Genomic DNA, 19,437 nt, shown 5'->3' with positions numbered 1-19,437 from the left:
GCGGGATTATGGGAAAGAAAACTGGTTCCAGAGCTGTGGGATAGATCAAATCAACACTCGGAACAAAGTTGAGAGATTTTGAGATCTCACCAAATGAAAACAATGAGCAGCAATCCTGCCCGCAAAGACAGGGCTTTTACATAGTTTCTTGAAAGAGAGCAATCAAGACTCAGTAACATATTTTGAATCCCTGTAATATTAGGCCCGACCTCATCCACTGAGAATCCATTATGCATGTGTAGGAGTCTGTGTTGTTTAACCCTATAAGATCAAAGGAAGGTACATCAACACATGTCATCTGTTCAGAAATCATATGCTGAGGTCACTTTACGTTGAAAGATGAAGATGTATTTTCTTCTAAATAAAACAGTACGTTGCAATCTTGGAGAACGTTTGGTTTTGTGTTTGTTTCCACATTATTAATTCAGTAGAAAAAAAGAATTGTTCATCTAATGTAAAGCCCAGCTAAGTGGCTGCAGTACTCTTACCAGCTCTTTCAGTGGAATACAGTGAGTAGTAATTCTATTGATCTCTACTGGAAGAGGTAAAGCAGATATAAAAAATAATGCTGTCTCATTGAGCTAAAGACCTCACCACCACTTTTAAAAAAGGCACAAACCAAAAACACAATATCATTCAGATTCGAGACAGCTCAACACTCTGATTCACAAACTCTCAGCTCCTGAAATACAGACGCCTCCAGCTGACCTCAAACTGGCACTGAACTATATTTGTAGCACAGGACGGCGCAAATACTGATTCTAAGAAGGTTTTCAGGATGTGCTGCAGTCAAAGCAGATACAGGAGGAGATATTAGAAAAATCAAGAGTTACTCCGTCCTGTTGATTTGTGTGTTCATTTGAAAATGAATGCAACAGGAGCAGGGTCACCATCCAGGCCATGTGTGTTGTGGGTTAAAGACACAACAGATGAGTCGGTGAAGCCATCTACTGGCAGAATGAAGCAACACATCACTTCAACCTCAACAGGGCCAATAATATGAGTTGACCACAAGATGGAAGCAAAACGTTTTGTTCAGTCACTGACTCATGTCATGGTTTAGTATGGATTTTAGAATAAAAGGAGAGGTTTTATACATACATGGAGGAAATCTGATTTCAGTTGGGTGCGTTTTAAATGGCTGTTATTATTTTTGGCGACAGTTTTGATAGGTTTTCAAAAATTTCCAAATGTTTGACATTTTCCAAATTAGACAACAGTCTGCATGTCGCCTCCGTTCACTTGGCAGCTCACATCAACTACAATGCTGGACAGTTCTCATTGCAGGGAAAGCCCGGCTGGACAAAGGATGTCTTCGGGTGTAACTGAAAAGGCCACATCTTATTCTGGATTATTTATTGATTTGTTTGTTTATTAAATGTAATTATTTAGTGCGTCAGGTGGAAAGGAGTTAAAATGGAAGGCTGATAACTGTGGACCTCAGCCCAGTATCCATGTCCCTGATCACACATTCCTATTTCTATATAACTGCTTTCCTTTTTTTTTATTTTTATCATCGTGACTATTTGTTGTTATTATTAGGGGTAATATCAGTGCGCCTGTGCACAGTGTCCCTCCGGTGTCCCGGCTGCTGAGGGCCTCGGTCTGGATTGGTGCAGCTCAGGAGGAGGAGTCTGGTTGCGTCCTCAGTCTTGGGGATCGCACGCCGATCGGATCGGATCTCTCGCAGACGCACGGCGCACGGAGGGCAGGGCGATGCCGCTGGAGAGGTGACCACCGCCGGACGACGGCTCAGAGATCCACCGGACTCCGATAATCCGATGAAACATGGCTCCTTCGGCCCGGCGGAGCTGAAGGCTCAGGGCAGCAGCGCTTTCCTTGGCGGGAGGTCGGGGGGGGGGGGACCGGCGGAGCGCTGTTGTCTTCTAAGAGGATAAAGAGGAAAAAGGGAAATCGATCTGTTTTTAAGCGCACCGCTTTTGGATCAGCCCCCCCGCAGAGATGAGCAGCGGCCCGGATGAGAGCTCGGTGCGGGTCGCCCTGAGGTAAGGATGCGGAGAGATGCTGCTGTCACACCTGCTCCAGCCCGGCACATGTCCCCCGCCATCACCCACATACACACCCAACATCTTCTTTCTTTTCTCCAAAACAACACCCGATTCTTCCATTCTCCACTACCACGTCAGCAGCTGCAGCGGTTTATAGCTCATTGTTTGTTCAGATAACAAGTACGGACCACTGGCCAGTGCCCCCAGTGCCCCCCCCCCCCCCCCCCCCCCCCCAATTACATGACCTTCTTTTGTTAATACCGGCACTGCATGTGTGTGCTGTGTGGTGGATTTCTGAATGAAAATCTCCCTGTGCTCAGGGATTAGGCCTGGGAGAATCCTGTTACTATTCCTCTGCACAACACACGCTGGCTTCAGTCTGACTCTTCAGGTAGCCACTTTCTGTGATCCAAACTGCTTTGGTGGAAGTGAATTTTGTGTTGTGTTGGAGGGGTAGTGTGTTTGCTCTGTCATGCTGATCTGATCTGACCTTTGTCCCCTGGGCCAGGCCATGCTGTCACCAAGATAGACACAGCCTGGGCACCAGCTATGTCAGTGATTATTTCTATCAGCAGTGTGTGTGTGTGTGTGTGTGTATGGGGGGGGGGGACTGAACAAAGGAAGACGCCCAGAGTCACACAAGTTAAAACAATATTATACAAGACAAATCATTGAAAACATCAATAGGCTGATATGACGAAGCAGTAGTTTCAGACCAGAGGCAAGTGCTTGTCCTTTAATGTGTGTGTGTGTGTGTGTGTGTGTGTGTGCGTGTTTTGGAAGGCAATATGAAACATCATGTGAACTGGATCAGTGGAAGAGAGAAGACAAAAGCTTGTCCCTCTCATGTTTCGCTCCTTTCTCGTTGCCTTCCCTTGTTGTTGTGCATTCAGACTTTGACCCAGAGCTCCGTTTACCAAGCTCACTCAATTTACTTTCCCGTCTCTTTCTTTATGGACATTAAATCATCTCTGTGTGTCCCATCAGGGTCTCCCAATGCTCAAAGCTACATCATCTCATTATTAAGACACTCCTGCAAGGTTCTTTTTTTTTCTTAGTAATGTCACGCTTGATATATATTCTTAGTTTTTAAGACTACGACTTTGCAACGCACAACAGCACATGGCCATATGCAGACATGCTGATAATACAATACATGAATTTAGAGAAGAGGTGTGTCTCGCTGAGTGGAAACTAACTGCTATTGTATCTTCTCTAAGAGCTCAGGCCTCATTCATTATTTGGTGAACTCTGTTTTCGTGTTTGCTGGTCAGGTTTCCACCTGTGGTCCTGTTAACAATCAGCTGACTATTCAGCGCTGCATTCATTCGCGCTTTCTTTCGTCTGCATTTCTTTCTGAACCCTTTGATGTAAAAGTGAGTGTTTGAATGAAGGGCTCTCAGAGCACACAGTCCAATGTCAAGCAACAGCCAGACAAAAAAAATGAACATTCTTCAGAACACAATCTCCCTACGTCAGCACAAATCAAGTAAAGATTATGTCCCTTCCTCTGTGAGGCAGTTATGTAAATGGTGAAAATCTTTGTTAATGTTAAAGCTAAAGATTAACGTTTGAACCTTGGTCGTTTTAAAATTACGAGCAGGTCTTTTGATTGTAAAAGAATCAGAGTTTAAAAGTCTCTTCCGAGGTCAGCAGTGGCACCTGAAAATGCTTTGTCACTAATCTTTTTCTTACACGCACACACACACACAGATCTACGTGCTGTCACCGAAGCTCTCCTTACTCTGCCTGCACGCTCACAGAGCTCCTTAATCTTCCTGTTTCACATCAACCACTAACCTCTGTCTACTCTGAAATTCTAGGAGGGGCTTGTTTCTATGAAAAAGTGAGGCACTTTTCACAACAGACACAATGACAGAGTTTTCATTAGCAACAAAAAGCGCAGTTGGAGCTGATAACACTTAGGACTGTAGGACTTGCCTCTATTTTAGACCCAAGTGACCTTTTCTACTGCACAATACTGGAACTCTGGAAAAAGGCAAAACTGATGGGACAAATTTAGAAAAAAAAAAAAAGCACAATGAAACAATAAAGAAACAGGATAAATGTATGCCAGTAATCATTAAACCAACAACTGTAAAATATGGCTGGATTTGTTGATATTTCTGCATTAACAAACGTGAAACGTGTCAGATAAACCTATAGAGAGACTCTGGCTCCCTTCGACTTTAAGGAGTGTTTTAGCATCTTTTTGTTCACTTTGCTGTTCGTGATCACTCACTCATTAGTCGTCTCTGGGAATAGCAGGCAGTGAGTTACCTGAGCAACAAAAGCCAGTGCCACGGTAAAAGCCCAACCAGAGGACAGACTCATTTTGACTCGTTTCTGGTGCTTTGTTGGACCTTTTGATATCTCTCAGAATAAAGTATGTATTTGTGGTTTTGAGAACCAGAAACCAAACCTCAAAGTAGCTCTTGTAACAGCAATCTGAAGAGATGATCTGCTTTTGTGAATATAAAAACTGCAGCCAGTTTCAGGGTAACACAAAGAACAAAACCAAATTTTGTGAGGCTAGATGGTGGGTCCAGTTGGCCGGGAATGGGGCGTGCTGCAGAGAGGGACATCACAAAATGAAGGAAATCCTGACAGTTGGTTTTAAGGCTCAGTTTCTCTCTGACACTTTCACAGTGTCAATATAAAATCTGGATAGTAGATTTGCTAACACAGTGTCTGTTACAAAAAGATGACAGTAAGTAAGTGTTCAAGTTAACTTTAATTGCTGTCACATATGTGAGCCCACAGCCTTTGGTAAATGCAACGCAATATAGATAAAAAAAAATTTGCAGAAATGAAAACTGTAACAACACAAGTTCCAAACGTTTTCTTGTGTTGTCACCGTGAACCTCTCTGGAAACACCCTCCCATGTTTGCTGATCTGAGTTTTGCTTTGCTGATGATGTGTCATCTTCAACTGAAAGAACAGTTTATTAGCATTTAATCATCTCTGGAGGTCACACCTTTGGTCGGCTCCTAACCCACAGACTTCATGCTTCTGAACATCATGTTGGTGTTATCGCCTCCATTAATCACCGTGGCAACTTTCTAATTATGTTGGGGCTTCATAGTTGTGGTGAGCCTGTCACAGGCGTCTTCTTCACACTCTGTAATAGTTTAGTTAGAGGTGTGTGTGTGTTTGTAGTGAGCAGCCAGCAGGTTGCCAACCAGTACCTGCCTCAGCCTGTGAGGCTAATGCTGTCTGTTAGCGAGTCCCTAATCCCCCACACCATCAGGTCCAGAGTGATGAAACGCTTCTTTAACATCCGGATTCTGTCTCTTTTTTTTTTTTTTGAGCTAATAGGCAGAACAATAAAGAAAAAGGGGTCTAGAGCCTGAAAGGGGAGACACCGTTTGAGGTTTTTTTTTTTTTTTGGTCCTTTTGATTTATTACTGAAAAGATGATGTAACGTAAAAGACGATTTAAACATTAGATGCATGTGCTGTGCTGTCATCTGTGCTCTCAAAGGTTTTTTTCACACCTGACAGCGTACAAATGGGGCACTTCTGCACATCATTGTTGGTTGATTCAACTGACGACACAATGCTTAGAGGGTTATCCTCTGTGTGAATGTATTTGTGTGTCTTTTCTTATATAACACCCCATCTGTGTGTTTCTCTACTCCCATATTCTATGAAAAAACAATACAAGAAGTAAATGATTTATTCAAGAAGTGAGTCATAGTGCTGACTTCACTTGAGGTAAACGGTCATGTCACTTATTAGTTTGCCAATATCTTTGAAGTGGAGCTTTAATAATTCAGCGCTGCAGCCAAAAGGAGCCCGTTGCAAGGATTTAAATTTCATGCTGCTGAATCTAGAAGAGAGTTGTGCCTCTTTAATTAAACAGGATGCAGTGAAGGCTATTAAAAGTGATAAAAGCGGTTGTTTTTAATCTTCATTTTAGCATTTTAGCACTTGTTTAACTATTACATGTGCCATTTTTGTGGGTGCTCAATTTAGCTAAGCTTAAATAACATTTAAAGGATATGGAAATATTGATTTGCATGATTTGTCTAATTGACCAACATTGTCCACCAGTGATATTAAAGGGACTAGAGCTGAAAAAGTGAGATTGACTAATTTTTTAGAAATAATTTCTCATTGAAATACGCCTTAGAAAATCTGATTTCCCTTTTTTTTATGTTTGCTTTTTTGCTTTATGTAATTTGAGATTAAAAACCTTTTGAGGTGTGTATAGCGGAAAACTAACCAAAAATAATTTGTCAAATGTAAACTAGGTGTCACCAACCCCAACATCACGGCCCCTAATCAATATCCAAATTGTCTCTCTCTATTGGCTGCTTTATGTGTCTGTCAGGTACAAGTCCCTCCCCCTTTGACCTTTGTGGATTATGTTTGAGGGCAAAGGCTGCAGGCCTGCTGCTACTACACAAAAGCATTGTTTGTGTTCATATGCCTGTGTGTGTGTGTGTATCCATGATAAATATTCATGAGCTGACTAACTCAACTGAACCAACATGCTGCAAACCATTTGCCAGCTGCTGTCGTAGGATATTGTGATTCAGATATTCAATAAGTTCTTCCTAACCAGCAAAGGAAAAGGTTCCATATAGACACAAAATGAAAGATTTTATCTTGGCTGTACTTGTCTTGTTTCTTCTGGCCACACAAACTCATCATGTTTTGTTATTTTTACCACCCCTCTTCCTTGAATGTACCACAAACATATGCAAAACATGTTTTTTACAATTCTGTACTTATTGTTTTCCTGTTCTCTACTTCAATTTCCATTTGAGTCCCTTGTGTGAAAGGAGTGGGCTGAACTGTCCTTGTCAAAAAGGAATGTTTCCATTAATCCGGTATCAGTGCTAGAGGCCAATTTTGTGAGCATGTGCGTGTGTGTTTGTGTACGTGTGTTATCCTCATATGTCCTCATTGGCTGCCAGTCAGGGTGACAGCAGCCACCATCCTCTTTCACCTCTCCACCCCGCCCCCCCTTCCTTCCCAGCGACCTTTGACCCAGGAAGCAGTCGGAGCTGATCACAGAGCTCTGATCGGTGACCCTGTCAGAATCTCTCCACAGCAGCTTGTTTTGGCTGTCACCATGGAGACCAGAGGTCCTTTAAAGGCTCAGGATGTGCCAGCGATTGTCCTGTGAATGGGCAGCACTAAGCCACTATACGAGGGAATAAACCGCTGAGTTAGCAGAACAGCTTCTTTGGTTCCCGCTCATTCTCTCTTGATCCTTGACCGTTTCCCATTTTCTGCTATTGGTCCTTAGTGGCCATGGCGACATCACAGCTTTGCCTGCTTTGCTGTTTTTGAACTCGATCTCGGGGGAAAACATTTTACGTCTTTATCGCATCCTGTGGGAGGACCACATTTTATTTTTTTTGTCACCAACTGCAAAATATCAAGGATGGCTCCTTGAATGAATGGAAACCCCTGACAGACTGTGACAGCACGTAACGTCCCTATCGATAGTTACTGATAGATTGTTCAGTCTTTCATGCTAAACCTTACAGCAGATGTCAGTGCCAGAGTCCGCCTGTGCCCTGCCTCTTAGCGCTTGGACACTTAACAGAACTAGACTGAAGAGAGTGATACAGTGAATCAACTCTCGATGTCAAGACCAGCTGCTGGACAATGCAGAGACTGTTAGCAAAAACGCTGTGTTGCTGTGCAGCTGAGTTGGACTGCTCAAAACAGTAGCAGCTTATTGTGGCTGTAACATTTTCTGCTTTGTCTCACATCTTTCCATAATTTCTGGGTTTGTTTGTTGTTGTTTTGTTTTTTGTTTTTTTGTTTTTTTTTTTATTCTTTCATTTCATTCTTGCTCCGGGTGGCCATTAGACCCAAGTTAAAAGAAACCACACACAAATACAAATGCACATGTGCACCTGCTGACAGATGCTGTTTATGTGTGTCTTTGTGCTTATTGTTATGTAAGAACATCATGTTGGTGTAACTAAAGGTTCTGGAGGCGCACGCACACTGAAAAGGATGTGAATAAATGCAGTGGTACGATCATGTTTCCAGCAGTGTCTGGAAAAATAGTGTGTGTGTGCGTGTGTGTGTTTGTGTGTGTTTCTATCACTGAAAGCTGAGGGCTTGTGGTTCACTTGTCTCAGTTACATGAGCAAGACAGGGCCAGCAGAGGATGTATGTGTGTGCACAAGAATTTGTGTGCACCTGGATTTGTGCGGGTGTGTTCATGGTCCCTCATTAGCCCCTGCTAGCACCACTGTCATGAGCCCACAGATGCAACAGTCAAGTCACATCTTCATCAAAACGCTCATGCGATCTGTTTGCTGGTTATCAGCATATAACTGTATGCGTATTGAAATGTGCTAACTCTAACCCAGTTTGGCTCTTTGTGTATTAGCTTAATTCATTAAGCTCTTTAAGATCAAGGTAAGGGGAAGGTACACATAAGCCTTCATGAACAAATATTCAACTTGTGCGAACGCGTCTTTTGCCTCCAATTGCAAATTTGCATCGCTTCACAAAATTTCCATGTGCTTTGTAGGGCAGCTGTGCATCCCTATTTCCCTCTGTGACATTTTTAAAGCCAGCATCAGGAAGTTGTCCCTTATATCTTCTGCGCTAAGAAAATCTCCCAACCTCTAATTACCTGAGTAGATAGTTTGGGTTTCACTTTCCAGTGAAGCTGCATCCATTTCTCAGATTTGTGCCTCCATCCAGTACAATGGAGGTCAACAAAACAGGCAGCAGTGTCTCCATGGACACCTACTGTACCACAAGCATTGTGTAAGTAGTAGATTTGCTCTAATTTGGGCGACTCCGCCCAAATTAGAGCTAGGCGGTAATGAAAGCTAAAAGCACGTTATTTAGACTTTAATGGGCTCTTAAGAGCAAACGAGAAATATGTGACTGAGCATGATGATGTCAGGTGATGAGTCACGGCGGCAGCGGCGTGAAATGCGGAGAAAAGAGGTTTGTTGTCTGCTGCCTTGTGGGCTCAGATGTTCCTCTCCGTTTCTGCTGAATCACAGGGATCAGTGTGTGCCAGCTGGGCATGAAAAACAAAACTGACCTGACTGCAGTTGCGAATTGAAGCACTAGGATTTGTTATTAACGTTGTTAGCAACGAAGCAGAATGATCTACGGCATCTCTTGGGAGGGAGTTGAACCGATTGGAGGGCAGGGTGATGTCAGTTTGCTGTTTAAGTGGTTGGTGTGTAAGGAAGGATTAGGTCAGCAAAATGGCCGTGATGGGCTGACTCATCTCTGTCTCTCTCTTTTTTTTGTGTGTGTGTATGTGTGTTTGTGTAATATCTGATTACTTCTCGTTTCCTCCCAACCTCTTGCGTTGTTCAGTGGGTCACCGGAGTCAATGCTGATGGCAGTGATTTGATTTTTATATTATCTGTCTGGCCTCATTGCCAGGAGCTGATCAAAAACCCTCTGTCCAAATTCGGAGGAGGTAGTTGTGTGTAAGAAGCTACAGTCATTAGTGTGTGTTGAGTTTCACAACAGGAGTCCCTGTTTGTAATTGGATTGGATAAGAGAGTTTATGGCAAAGTAAATTTTCATTTCATGTTTTCACTCTTGCTCTCATCAGCTTTTCATCAAATCTCCCTTTCACTGAACTTTAAACCTCCAAAACCAAGGTCAAGGTGTACAATATGTGTGTCTTTTCACTTCTGTGTGCGTGTGTGTGTGTGCGTTTGAGGAGTTCGCTGTTTCTCAGGCTGTCACTGTAATCGCAGTAATGAGACTGAGTGCAGGAGCCTAACAGGCCATGTCACATGGGGAGAGGCTGACAAAGCCCCTGTGTGTGTGTCTGTGTGCGTCTAGCTTTCAGCCCCTTCAAGGTTAAGTGAGCGGTATCTCAGCACTGTGAACTGCTCACATCGGCCCGGGTTGGGTTTGAACCCCGTATCCGGTCCTTTTGAAGCGTCCTATAGTCCTACATGTTACTGAGCCGTGATGGATCCTTTGGATCACGTTGGATAAACACGAGCAAACTGCTACCTGTTCATGTCCTGAAATGATACCTTCCCATCAGACTTGGCCCGTAGCAGCTTCCCGGGGTCGCAGGCTCACTTACTCACTCACTTAGGCTTCATTCTGGGCATAGATCCTCTCATCTCACTCCCATAAAAACAGGAAACATTCGCATTTCTCCAAATGCTACACTAACCCCTGGGGCAAACTGTACAATACAAGAATCAGCTTATCGCTAGATATAAATTAGCTTTCATCCTCAAATCAGGATTTTTACTGTGCCGCTGTCATATTTCCTTTGTTTTGTTTTAACTGACGGTCACCTCCTTCACAACTGTGTCGATCATGCCCCCCCCCTCCCCCGAGTTATGGATGTATCCCATATTTACTTAAGGAACATCACAAATCTTTATGTTACAGCATGAAGTGCTCCAGAAGTCATTACATGAATGTATGCCCTTAATCCCTCGCACTCTGGAACTTCTTAGTGTTTTTCTTCAAAGTATTTCAGCCAACAGGCAGAAACTGTCATAGCCGATTAATCTTTTGTGCGGTTACACTAATCACACAAAGGTTTTAACTCCTTAGCCTCTCGTCTGTGTGCATGCACGCGGGCGTGTGTTTGCCTTTTGAAAGGGTGTTTTCACGTTTGATATTCAGTTATAATTATAGGCTGACATTGTGATCTCTGAAAGGAAAAATTAACAGCACAGTAAATATTAAGCACAATAAAAACCATAAATCCATATTTCATTTTAGGGAAGGATAAAAAAAAAAAGTGCTGAATAATAGTTAGATGATTACAGACACGTAAGTGCATGAATGTGCATATTTAGCAGGCAGTGGAGTTGGATTTCCTGCAGAAAGAGCCTGTGTGGAGCCCCCGTGTGTGTCACTCTAGAAGGTGGATTAGTGCTAAATCTCCATAGCGCTGAAGGGCAGCCCTTATTCAGCCGCGAGAAAAGGGTGTTTTTGGTTGAACCACAGAATGAAACCTGCTAGAGCATAATCGCAGCCAAAGTCAGTCGGTCACACTAATAACACACCAGCAGGCCGTACTTCACACCTAGCTTAACCCTCACCTGTTTATGTTTAACAGAGAAATTCTGAAGCCAGAGCTTGTTTAAGTTGTGAATATACACATCGACAAAAATACCATCAATAAAGGTCCCTTGTCCCACAAAGCTCCGACATCATCAACGAGAGGCATATTTGAGCTTTTATTTCAGATCCATAACAAGGATGAAACTAATAGCCCCGACGAGGTTTTAACTCATGAAATACAAAAGGATCTTTACTATTTTCCATGGCATACGATATATCTTATATACATATCAGTGATTTTCCGTCTTGAAGGACAGCCATTGACTTTTATTGATTTAAGTGCAAGATCAAAATCTGTACAAAGTTGCGGTATCAGATTTCAGCATATCAGCATATTTTGTGAATGGCCTAAGGAGAAGGAATATTTCCAGCGAAATATTACCTGCTTTCTTGCAGATAACATCTTCATATCTTCATAGAAAAAAATGTGTGTGTGTGTGTGTGTGGGGTGTTAAATAGAAAAAGTCACCAAATGATCGCACTGAGCCAACGTGGTAGTAAACAGTAGCATACCGGTGTTATTATTTTCACAGGAAGTAGAGCTTTCTTGCAGTGCATTGATGAAAACACTGTTTCAGTTATTTGCACCATGATACACAGACACATCTGAACATTTGTTCCCTGTAGCGCCTCCACATGAAAGGCCCTCATCGCCCTCACAGATAAGTTCTCTTTAACTGGCTGGTCAGGGGATCTTCCTGCAGTGAGATTGCCATCAGTGTTTTGTCTGGGCTGTAACCATTAAATCCACTCTATCTCCCCTTAGTTCTCGTTCTCTGTCTTTATATCTCGCCGTAGCATTTTCTCAGACATTTGCTTTGCTCGTGACAACGCCCGTGGTGCCTTTATGAAAGCACGACTCTGGTGATGTCGTAGAACTCGACAAAGCAAACTCTGCATCGCCGCGTTGTGGAGTCAAACACAATAAGATAGACGAAGCTTTTATTCCTAATGGGGTCACTGTGATAACAGTCCCTTTGGTTCTCCGCGAGCAAACAATGACTGCCTTCCAAATGTTTTATTGAATTTGACATTTTCAAAGTTTCACATCTGTCGTCCCGTTAAATTTCCTGCCAACCCTCAAAGTGAACAATAATCCAGCGATTTGATGCCCTCGCTGTACGCAGCAGTAAGTGCTTCTATTGTTACAGTAGATTACAGAAGTGGCTCTCTGTCAAGATTTGGGAAGGTGGCCAAAAGGATTAATGCAGATTCACTTCAGTCAAGCCCTGAACCATCCTACCATGAGGTCACAGTCTCCTCAGATGACCTAAACCCTTTGACTCACAGTTGCACCCCTTTTGCCGGGAGCAACATCTATTATATACAGATTAATGAGCACTTGGATAGATTTCCTGGCAATCTATCTATTGCTTAAATGCCTGTGCATAATGTGAACGATGACTTCAGGAGGAATTATCACGGCACTCTGCAGTTCCCCTCAGGTATTTCTGTTGATGTGTGTGTCATCTGTCAGCTAATCGTTTTGGTCTTCGGAAAAAGTCAGAAAGACTCTGAAAGGAAAGTTGCTGTTTATTTATTGGAATTTCTTGGCTTTCACTGTCTCTCCCTTGGTCTTTGATTAAATCTATTGTAACGCAGCGTTGAGTAATCCAGTTATGCATCATAAGATACAAATCAGTAAAAATTACATTTGCTTTTAATTTTTATTTTTTTTTCTGCAGCTTTTTAAATAAAATAGTGAAACATAACAATCTGGAAAGCATGCAATATTTTTTATTTTATTTAATTTTTTTGCCATTGGAAGATTTGACCTCTAATTTCATAAAGATTTTATTCAACATTATAGTTCTTTTTGAAGGATGTGTCTGACTCTGACTGTTGCCTGTGATTTATTTATGTATCTCTTGTAATAACTAGACTAATATAATGTGGCAAAGAAATAGAATAATGAATAAATGGATAGCGTAAACATAATTAACACAATGGATTTATAATATAATTCACAAAGCAAACCCTGTTCGGCAATTATAGGATCACATATCTCCAGTTTGACTAGCTTCACCTGCTTTGGATATCAGTAAAGACATTTCTGACATTGCCGATAAATCATTGACTCTGTAACATGCAGCTTTTCTTGATAAATAATAAGAAAGCTGATGGTCCTTTGATGTCCCAAACCTGGATTTCATGTCTTTCCTCATCAGCGCTGTAATCCCGGAGAGCATCTGCTAAATAGCTGGGATCTGAGGTCACACACACAATGACACCTCTGTGGTTGTCTTGCCACCGCCCCCTCTCTCTCTCACTGTCCTTTCAGGCCTTTCGAAGGTTGTGTAGACTCATGCTGTGATGAATGTGAGTCTATTTAATTGAAACACAAAAAGCCATCCATTTGCACACACCAGTATTGCGCACAGAATGCAAACTGGATGCTAAAGGCCACGTCTCACACACACATGCATACACATATACAAACACACAAACAGTGACCAACAATAGCAGCCATTTATAGCAACTCTGCTTTTGAGATTCTCAAGCGTCTCCATTTTTATTTTTCAGTGTAGTTTGGGTTTATCTGGGTTCATTTTGACTGGAGCCTTGGGGAAATTACTTTTACCTACAAAAGGACTCTCAGAAGGAAATTTCAAATACATCCAGCATTATCTTCAGTGTTTCAGTAATAGATCACATATTTTCATCCATGTGTTCTCCGTGTATAACTGTCAGTGTTTTCCTGTGAAAGCCTGAAGTATTTCGGACATTTTAATCCTTCCAATATGTCCAAATATTTCCACTTCCTCTTCAGGTGGACAGTAAGTTCAGTGATGAGAGGGAGAGGGGCATCATGGGAGGAAATGATGTAATAACAGTGCGTTTATTTGCACTAAAGCAAACACAGCGATTCCTTAATGAAAGCCAGGGCGGTACTGTTTACCCAGAGCTGTCTTCTGAACACTGAGGGCACTGTAATGTGCACTGGCCACTACACACACACACACACACACACACACACACACACACTGCACAGTAGTAGCACTCATCTCCTTACAGCATAGTGAAATATTACCTGTCCTCACCACAGCTGTGTTTTATTTCAATATTTTAAGACTTTATTAGTCAATCAATCATGTTTTTTTTTAGATGGAAGATGCATTCTTGATTAAGCTTTGATGCAGGCAAGGACAGCTCCGCTCTGCCTCTTTCTTAAATACACAAACGCGCAGCCTCACACACAGACGTCAAACATCCACAAACCAGTAACTCAGAAGGGTGAAAGCTGTTTCCGCTGCTTTAAAAAAATTCAGTACTTCAATGTTTTTTTTTTTCTCCGAAATCTATCCAGAAAGTTGGACTTAAAATAAATATCTCTGTTTTTCCGCCAGGATTCGTCCTCAGCTGGCCAAAGAAAAGATCGAGGGTTGTCACATCTGCACGTATGTGATGCCCGGGGAGCCGCAGGTGGTTCTGGGTAAAGACAAGGCCTTCACCTATGACTATATGTTTGACATGGACACCCAGCAGGAAAGCATCTACAGCCACTGCACAGAGAGACTCATTGAGGGCTGCTTTGAGGGCTACAACGCCACCATCTTTGCTTACGGGCAGGTCGGTCCGCAGACACACACACAGCTGCAAACTGTTTTCCTCCTCCTTTTGATCGTCGTTCTGCATAGTGGCAGAGCACCCATGCACGCGCATACACAGAATCGTACATTTGCTGACATCTCAACTTTGCATCCCTCAAGGGGAGGGAGCTGGCCGCCCGAATCCTGAGATTTATGGCAACACATGACGTGAAGATGATTTCATTTCGCATCATCGTGGGGTAATGAAGGGAGTGAACAGGCCTCACAGCCACAGCAGCGCTGTCAATACGCTATCAGCTGACATGTTCCAACCTGCTCCCCCCAGCACCGCTTTATATTGGCTCTGATAGATCAGCCTGAGAGGGGAGAGACAGAGGAGGGAGTTTATTACCCAATGAAAGCAAAGAGGGAAGAGATTGCTTCACCTCATACCGCAGCAGAGGACTTAAGCACAAAATCAAAACATATCTGAGAGGCATCAACTTGAAATGTTAACCTGCACACCGACAGCTCCACAGCTCTATGTTGTACTCCACAGAAAATGTAAAGCGTACTCATATTCACACATTTCCTGTATATAGCGGAGCTCTGAATCAAAATGTATCAAAACTTATATTTTGGCTAAATCTTTATTTGTGTATTTTCATTTTTCACTTCGCACAACTGGCCAAATGATCTGCTGAAGGTGGACCTATAGTAAAACTAAGCTGCTGCTTCACCCTGGAAACTGCTTTTTAAAAAGTAAAAAATATCACTTCATTTATTTATTTTTTTAATATATATAATCAAGATTTTGCTCATGATTCATCTGATTAAATCACATTTCATGTGATTTTCATTCATCACGCACTCACAAAACAAACTCACATCAGCACAAAACAAATATCATTATGGAAGATACAAAACTCATTTGAACATTATTAAAAGAGTTCCAATAGAATCTGTATTTCTGTACTTAGCACACATTCCTTTTAAAATGTATTTCTAATGTTGATGATCAGTTAATCTTTTTGTGCTAATACAAATGAAGGGAACCGCAAACTGGAGCAAACTGATGGGAAGAAGTACATAAAATGTTGAGGAGGTTGTGTCATTTTTGAGCAAATGATTTCAAATTTTATCAAAATAAAAAAGAAAATAATAATAATAAATTGTGCGGCCCATCATCACTCATCACCCTCGTGTCAATATGACCAGTGACACAGGTTGTTTGCTTTCACATCTATGGCATGACCCACGGGACTAACCCTCGAGCCTGAGAAGGCTCAAACGATCATTGATAACAGGACACGATAAACTGCTTCACTCTCCTGTGTCATATTTCTGTGTTTTATTGACCCTCCTCCCTTCGATCATCATCCCTACACCTGCAAGATGGCGTCTATCAACAAAGAGTAACTATATGAGTCATCATAAAAACCTAGAGGCTCATTTTATTATATGAGGACAGTTTACCGAGTGTACTGAGTCCCATAACTCTGATGCTTTGTTCCAATTTGTCACTACTTTTCATCGCTCGCTCGCCCTGCAGTGGTTTTGCCAGCTATCTGGAGGGCGATGTGTCACAAAGTGACCTCAGACTGTCATCAACTCTTATCTGTGACTGTCGATCGGAAATAAAAAAAAAAACGAGAGAGAGTCTGTCACGAAGCATCTGTAGCTGACGCTCTGCAAAAGCAGTTAAACTTCTCCTCCACTTCTCTTCTGTTCATTATTCTCTCCTCACAATGTTCCAGCGGCCCTTGTAGTCCTGTCAAAGCGGCTTTCACAGAGTGCAGTGGACACACACACAGAAATGTGTGCATAACATAATCACACAAGTGCAATCTTGTGCAATAAAACAAACACACTTTTTCTCTCTGTCACTTCAAACACACAGACTGCCAAGATCTTTTGGGCATTTCAGCAAGGAGGAAAAGGGGGTGACGCGTGAATTTGAGCACAACGTTGCATTCCTCTTTGTCACCATGGAGACTGCATGGAGGGGTCCCCTCTGATCCCTCTAAACCCCGAGCTGCACCCCTACCCCTCCCCGTACTCACGCCCGCCTTCCTTTTTGACATTAAGACTTTGTGTTTTCCTTAATCTCGGTCCAGTTCAGAATGGAAACACAATTAAGAGAGCTTAAATCTATTAAATTGTAAACAATCTGATCTATAAAAGACTTAATAAGTAACCGCTGACTCTGTCCTCTTCTCTGTGTCCAGACGGGCTCGGGGAAGACTTACACCATGGGAACGGGCTTCGACGTCAACATCGGAGAAGATGAGCTGGGTATCATTCCCCGGGCCGTCAACCACCTGTTCAGAGGGATCGAGGAACGCCGACAGGCCGCCACCGAGCAGGGCAGGCCTGTCCCTGAGTTCAAGATCAACGCGCAGTTCCTGGAGGTGCAGAAACACACACGGGCACACACAGGCAGAGACAACTGGACAGTTTCACAGCATATAAACCAAGGAATTAAGTTTCTTAAGTTTCAAATCATACGGTCCATTAGGTAGATGCTGCCAGGACATGCAGACAGCAAGGGGTTAAAGGTCAGCGGGGGGTGGAGAGTTCAGGTCGTTAAAGTGTCCAGATGACCTTACAGCCATTAAAGTGCCATTAGTCTGTCTCTGTGGCCATCTACCGGCTTTATTTTTAACAGCCAACAAGTGGCTGCTAACAGCTGGGGAGGAAGCAGCTGAGGAGGAAAAGATGAGGCAGGGAGGTAATGACAGTAAGTGACAGCACCGATGACGGCTCAGCAACTCCTGCAATAATCCGCCTGCATGACTTCTTTTGTTTTTTTTTTTTTTTTATGTTCTTCATTTCACCCACCATCCAGCTGTACAACGAGGAGGTGCTGGACCTGTTTGACTCGACGCGAGACGTCGAGGCCCGGAAACAGAAGTCCAACATCAAAATCCACGAGGACGCCAACGGAGGCATCTACACCGTGGGGGTCACCACCCGCACCGTCACCTCCGCGGCTGAGGTCAGATTTAAGACCGCGACAAGGACCCAGAGCATCTCAACTGTATTCACTCATCAATACCTAATGCTTCCTTGCTGCTTTGTCCTGAAGAATTTGTCCCTGTGAACACAGGTCGAAGTAGGGTCGGTCAGTTCTCAGCTGATTGGATAAATGACAACGGTTTTCTTCCACCAGGCCTTTAAATACTTCACATTCCATTTTCTTTTTAATATCCAAAGCCACCAAAACAAATTCCTTTGCTGTATAAGGAACTAAGTCTCCATATATTTCAGTTTTTACATTGGTATCATCATGGCTTTCCTGTGTAGATATAAATTGAAGCCATAAAGTCTCATGATGTTAGAATAGAAACTCTGGCCCTGATTTGTTTCTCCCATTCGCCTCTCCTCTAACAGATGATGCAGTGTCTGAAGCTCGGCGCTCTGTCTCGCTCCACCGCCAGCACCCAGATGAACGTCCAGAGTTCACGCTCTCACGCCATCTTCACCATCCACCTGTGCCAAGTTCGAGTCTGTTCTTCCGATAACAACGTGCGTGCAAAGACACAGCGCTGGGTTTCTCCTACCAAATATTTTCGGCAGATTGAAACCATCATCAGCTCCATTTTCACTCTGCAAAATTAAAATCGTAGCCTCTGGTTGAAAAGCAACTTGTTACCAATTTCGTTTTCTGTGCTGCTCTTTCTCTTCCAGGATAATGTAACGGACAACCGTTTAGCCAATGACTCCGAGATTAATGAGTTTGAGACGCTCACAGCTAAGTTCCACTTTGTGGACCTGGCTGGTTCGGAGAGACTGAAGAGAACTGGAGCCACAGGAGACAGAGCGAAAGAGGGCATCTCCATCAACTGTGGGCTGGTGAGGAATCTCATTCTGAACTGAGAATTTTATACCCAACACCAAACACTGCAGTGCTGTTGCAAGCTGCTTTATCTGGTATATAAAGTGACCTAACGCAAAGCGAAAAACCTGAAGGGAGATTTATTTGGTGCCTGAGAGCCCCCAGATGGCCAGAAAATGAATTACATGCCTCATTTCTTTAACCCAAACTCAGTTGTAATGCCCTCAAAAAGGCCCTCAACCCTGAATCCCCACAGATATAACTGATGACAGCTGGTAGATGAGTACACAACACTACAAGGGCTCAGAATGACGTAAAGACGACAACAATGCCATGGTGCCAATTGTGGATTTGGGAACCCCTTTTTTATTGTGCATATTTTATTTCCTCCCCTTGGTCCCAGTTTGGAAACATAATCATAATGTTGGATAAGAAAAGCAAATTTGGAGTTTCTCAACCTCATGAGACAAAATAACCACATACAGTTATGGCCCTGAATCATCAGTGAGCCCAGTGTTTACATTATGGAAAGCTTAACCAAACCACGCCTACATGTAATTATATTTTATTGTAATGCCTGGTATTGCCCGGATACACTTGATGGTTTTACAGTTGGAAAGGCCTAAACCCTCGTGGATTTACCAGTAATGGCCGATGAGGGTGGGATTGGGTTTAATACAAATCTTTTTCAATCACAGTCGTTCCAATCTTGCTCTTCTTAACTCTTCGTTTCTGTCTGTCACCTCAGCTTGCCCTGGGAAACGTCATCAGCGCTCTGGGAGACAGGAGTAAACGCTCGACTCACGTGCCTTACAGGGACTCCAAACTGACCCGGCTGTTACAGGATTCACTGGGTGGTAACAGGTCTGTGGAACTGAGCTCATCCTCGAAAATATTCTATTGCACTTTGTGCAAATCATCCTGGCAATCAATCACAGACCAAATGTACTGCAAGTGTTGATTCACCGCCGACAAAATCAGCTATTTGTTAGTGCCACTAAATAAG

General features: G+C 42.9%; 1 protein-coding gene across 4 annotated transcripts in view; it reads left to right on the top strand.

Annotated features, from left to right (window-relative positions):
- Positions 1–1,687: 1,687 nt before the first annotated feature.
- LOC115036683 (kinesin-like protein KIF21A) overlaps positions 1,688–19,437 on the top strand; it is a 31,135-nt gene continuing 13,385 nt past the window's right edge. For all 4 annotated transcript variants that reach the window (XM_029494969.1, XM_029494967.1, XM_029494966.1 and 1 more), the window contains exons 1-7: positions 1,688–2,006; positions 14,411–14,633; positions 16,822–17,004; positions 17,442–17,591; positions 17,987–18,121; positions 18,284–18,448; positions 19,180–19,295. In XM_029494969.1, the coding sequence (XP_029350829.1) occupies positions 1,963–2,006; positions 14,411–14,633; positions 16,822–17,004; positions 17,442–17,591; positions 17,987–18,121; positions 18,284–18,448; positions 19,180–19,295 (1,016 nt within the window). In that variant the 5' untranslated portion in view covers positions 1,688–1,962. The remainder of the gene's footprint in view (positions 2,007–14,410; positions 14,634–16,821; positions 17,005–17,441; positions 17,592–17,986; positions 18,122–18,283; positions 18,449–19,179; positions 19,296–19,437) is intronic.

Source organism: Echeneis naucrates, chromosome 23 (genome assembly GCF_900963305.1).
Source record: "Echeneis naucrates chromosome 23, fEcheNa1.1, whole genome shotgun sequence".
NCBI lineage: Eukaryota > Metazoa > Chordata > Actinopteri > Carangiformes > Echeneidae > Echeneis > Echeneis naucrates.
The sequence above is the reverse complement of the archived record's forward strand: the minus strand, read 5'-3'. Positions and strand labels throughout refer to the sequence as shown.